This window comes from Musa acuminata, unplaced genomic scaffold, assembly GCF_036884655.1.
Source record: "Musa acuminata AAA Group cultivar baxijiao unplaced genomic scaffold, Cavendish_Baxijiao_AAA HiC_scaffold_1035, whole genome shotgun sequence".
NCBI classification, from domain to species: domain Eukaryota; kingdom Viridiplantae; phylum Streptophyta; class Magnoliopsida; order Zingiberales; family Musaceae; genus Musa; species Musa acuminata.
In genome coordinates, this window is record NW_027021249.1 from 34,080 (window position 1) to 37,919 (window position 3,840).

The window sequence follows — 3,840 nt, forward strand, 5'->3', positions numbered from 1 at the left end:
TGTAGCTGTCGGTAACTCGATTCTTCGTCATGACTGCTCCCAATCTTCACTTACAGGAGGAAGCTAAGACTCGAGATCGGGAATTTGGATTCAAATGGCTTCTGTGATAAGAGACGAAAGAAGGATAGAGAGGAAACGAGAAAGAAAGGGATAGAAAATGCAAGCAAGGACGATTCGATGGCTGGCATGTGTACGGCAATGGCAGGGGGCTACAAGTTGACGTCAGAGCGGGCGCCAGTTCGAGTAATGATCCGACTGGGGGGAGAATAAATGGTCGAGTACAGAGATGGAGGGCTTTGATTTGCTAATTATCAATACTTATATGAGGCGCATGATTCGAAACCCAAAAGAATCCATCTCACTCATCTAGGAAGCAACGGCATGCATGCATCGATCAGGTTTATGTGAACGCCAGTTGCAGATACAGCTCTTTGATAGGATGGATAACTAAATCTCATCAAATGATTTGCATGGAGGAGTGATGTTATAGATTTCTATACTAGATTGTACGTCTTATAGCTCTCGATTCATTCCTATCGAGGACCCCGACAGCAGGCACTGGCGATGGAGTTATTGGTGTCTATTTATGGTGGGATGTGCCGCATCGTAAGAGACGTGGGAAGAAAGGAAAGAATAGAGATGGTGAAGAAGAGGGAGAACGAGGGGAAGAAGAAGAAGAGTGTCATGGCGTGGAAGAGAGGCGCATGGAGTGCTGAGGAGGACCGGAAGCTGGTGGAGTACGTGACTGCCCATGGTGACAAGAAGTGGAGAACCCTAGCGGCCAAAGCTGGTCTGTTCCCGTCACCTTTTCTTCTCACTCCAAGATCACATCATGACATGCATGAGCCCGTACCAACTTTACCTCAGGAAAAAGATGGTTTTCTCGAGCATTCAATTTACCGCTGCCGCTGCTGTGGCTTTGAATGGTTCTAAGTTTTTGTGCCCAGGAACACATGACTTCCAGAAAAGAAAGTTCTCTAGCTACAACAAAATCTAATCCTGTCCTCATTCTCCATATCACGGACACCCATCACTTCTCCTCCTTTCCACTCTTTTACTGTTACTTCTTCAACGTAGAAGATCAGCAAACTTGCTCTTGATCTGCTACTGATAAAAACAATGCTACTCATGGGTGTTCTTGTTTCGATTTCACTGGGAAGAAAAGATCAGAAATCAGATATGCTGTGGCTGTTAAGAGCTTCACCGAGAGAGCTATGTGAAGCTCGAATCATTGTGAACAAAAGAATTTTACAGATTTTTTTTTGAAGGCAAAAGACAACTATCACTGCATGCATGACTTATTTCTTTTCTTCGTTATTAGAGGTCAATCTTTTTGGTCGACTAATATTAATTAAACTTATTGTTTTCATGATTACATGTGAATTCTAAACATGAGCATTTAATCAATTTTGGTGACACTAATAAAAAGTGAGTTTAGATATTGGATGACTTGTGTTATGATATGTTTTCTGATCTGGTTATTAGGGTTAGATAGGTGCGGAAAGAGTTGTAGACTAAGATGGCTGAACTATCTAAGGCCAGGAATCAAGAGAGGCAACATGTCTGAAGAGGAAGAGGACCTCATAATTAGATTGCACAACCTACTCGGCAACAGGTAATATCACTGCATCCACTCCTATTACACGTCTTTCCTATGCTTCATCACTAGATTACTTGCTCCACTGCTATGGCATTATACCCCAAAGACACATTGTTGTTTATTCCTTTTATGTGTTCTGACTTTTCTTTGGGGAAAATGAAAAAGAAGCAGCATTCATATTTATAAATCATTCATGCTAAGTCACTCGACATTCTTTGTCCCTTCTCAGGTTGCTAAACACAGTGATAACTTTGATACATAAACAGTGTGGGAGTGTGTGCTTACGTAAAGAATTAGAAATGACAAAGCATAGTAGGAAATGGATTGGAAATCCTAGTAAATGAAAATTTGTCTCCATCTTACTAAAAGCTCCAAAATATATGGATTAAACAGTGAATGTAGTGTTGAGGCTCATAATAGGTAAACTGGAGAGATGAAATGGAAGACAGAAAAATTATCATTGCGACGTGTAAGAAGTTAATTGGGTGTCGCATCTTCCGTGAAACAGCATGACACAATATGGCAGCAGCCATTACGGCATGAGCAAACGAGACCTCCAAGTCTTTTGATGACCTATGGAGGATGTATGTATGATAGAAAGCTGCTGTTTCACTGTTGTACGCAGATGGGCGCTAATTGCTGGAAGACTACCAGGGCGAACAGATAACGAGATAAAGAACCACTGGAATACCCACTTGAGCAAGAGATCCCTCACCATTCAGGATCTTAATGCCAAGATGAACCAGAAACTGGAGAGCTCTTCCGGCGTCGCCAGCCCATCACCGGCGCTTGCATCTGATGCGCTCCCAGTGCTGCACTTGACGGCTGATGGATCGGAGCTCAACGTCGGGCAGCCATTTGACTTCACGTTAAACTGGAATGCGACTGTAAATGAGTTTGAAGCCGAAGGCTATGGCTTTGCTGATCACGAGGAGCTCTTCCGAGGTGGGTCTTCGGTGGATGCACACCGCCACCACCTGCCGCTGGAGTTGGATGAATTGAGTGAGTTCATCGACTGTGAGGAGTACTACTTTGTCAGCTAGAGATGCTATATGTTAGCATTCACCTTCTACCGGACTCCACCCAGTAATATTTCATAACCTAATTAGCGTTGAGTCAATCATAACGTTGCAAAATGAGCTGCAATAATTAATGTCTTTGAACATGGTTGATTATTTATGATCACTATTAAATACATGAATTGGTGGCAATGTTTGATAAAATAAGAGATTCATATTTTCATGATGACCATATTCAATTGATGTATATCTTCCCAATGCTCCTCATGGACATAAAAAATTCTCTCCATTTTCGGCTAAACCTTACTGCTTTATAATTAACTTCTCTGCATAGATACTAAAAGCAAACTACTATAATCTCAACAGCAATTAATCAACAAAAAATAAATCTCTACAAAGAGATTTTTGGTACTTATTATGTATTTACATAAGACTACATTTAATTACCATAAGACAATGTAAGACAAAGACTAAATGGTCTACATTTAATCACTATACCATAAGCACTATACTTAGGTATTTATTTCACCCATGTGCTCACGAGACATAGAGTGCGGGCGACGTCGACCAGCGTCAGGTTGGCAGAGGCTCATCGCGTCCTGCTCCATCGACTGCACGCAGAGGTCGTAGTAGTCGGCGGGGGCAGCGGCCGTGCAGGCGGCGTGGAGGATGGGGGACTCTTGATGGAGGAGGGCGACGAGAAGGGGAAGGAGGGGCTCATCGTACCTCTGACGTCTGTGGGTTTGTCCGCTCCCCAAGCATTTTGGCATCAAGAGGCTCCGTATTGGGCCTTATTTTTGGTTCGGGTCGGATCCTTTGACCTTTCCCTTTGCTTAATTATATGTCCTTTCTTATTTGAATGAGCATAATTGGAATAATACACCGTATTTACTGTTATATTATTATGTTGGGATTGGCATCCATTTTCCGATTTATAGAGTCTGATTGCAAATATGTATGTACATGTTGAAGTTGTTTCTTTATAGTGCTGTGAGAACCTTCAGAAATGGCTTCAGTTTCGGTTTGCATGGCCTCTTTTATGCTGCGTGAGACAACACCAAATCCGATAGATACTGAGCCATTACATTAAACAGTGGAATCAATCCTATTGTTTCCCTCAAACATAGAATTTAGTGAAACCCCTCCCTTTGAAGACCCGAGTATCGATTCATACCGCCACTGTGTCGATTCGATGAGATTTGAGGCAATAGAAGCCTCCAT

General features: G+C 42.3%; 1 protein-coding gene across 1 annotated transcript; it reads left to right on the forward strand.

The window, feature by feature from the left end:
- The first annotated feature begins 564 nt into the window (after positions 1-564).
- On the forward strand, positions 565-2,643 carry LOC135665695 (transcription factor MYB4-like). Its single transcript, XM_065177318.1, has 3 exons — positions 565-790; positions 1,486-1,615; positions 2,226-2,643. Exons 1-3 carry the CDS (start codon positions 565-567, stop codon positions 2,641-2,643), a joined length of 774 nt encoding a protein of 257 aa, XP_065033390.1.
- The last annotated feature ends 1,197 nt before the right edge of the window (positions 2,644-3,840 follow it).

Bases quoted from the DNA above. Each gene is read 5' to 3' on its own strand.
- LOC135665695 (XM_065177318.1), top strand. From the start codon at position 565: ATGGAGTTATTGGTGTCTATTTATGGTGGGATGTGCCGCATCGTAAGA. The intron at 791-1,485 runs GTCTGTTCCCGT...TCTGGTTATTAG, and splicing joins AACCCTAGCGGCCAAAGCTG to GGTTAGATAGGTGCGGAAAG. The intron at 1,616-2,225 runs GTAATATCACTG...TGTTGTACGCAG, and splicing joins CACAACCTACTCGGCAACAG to ATGGGCGCTAATTGCTGGAA.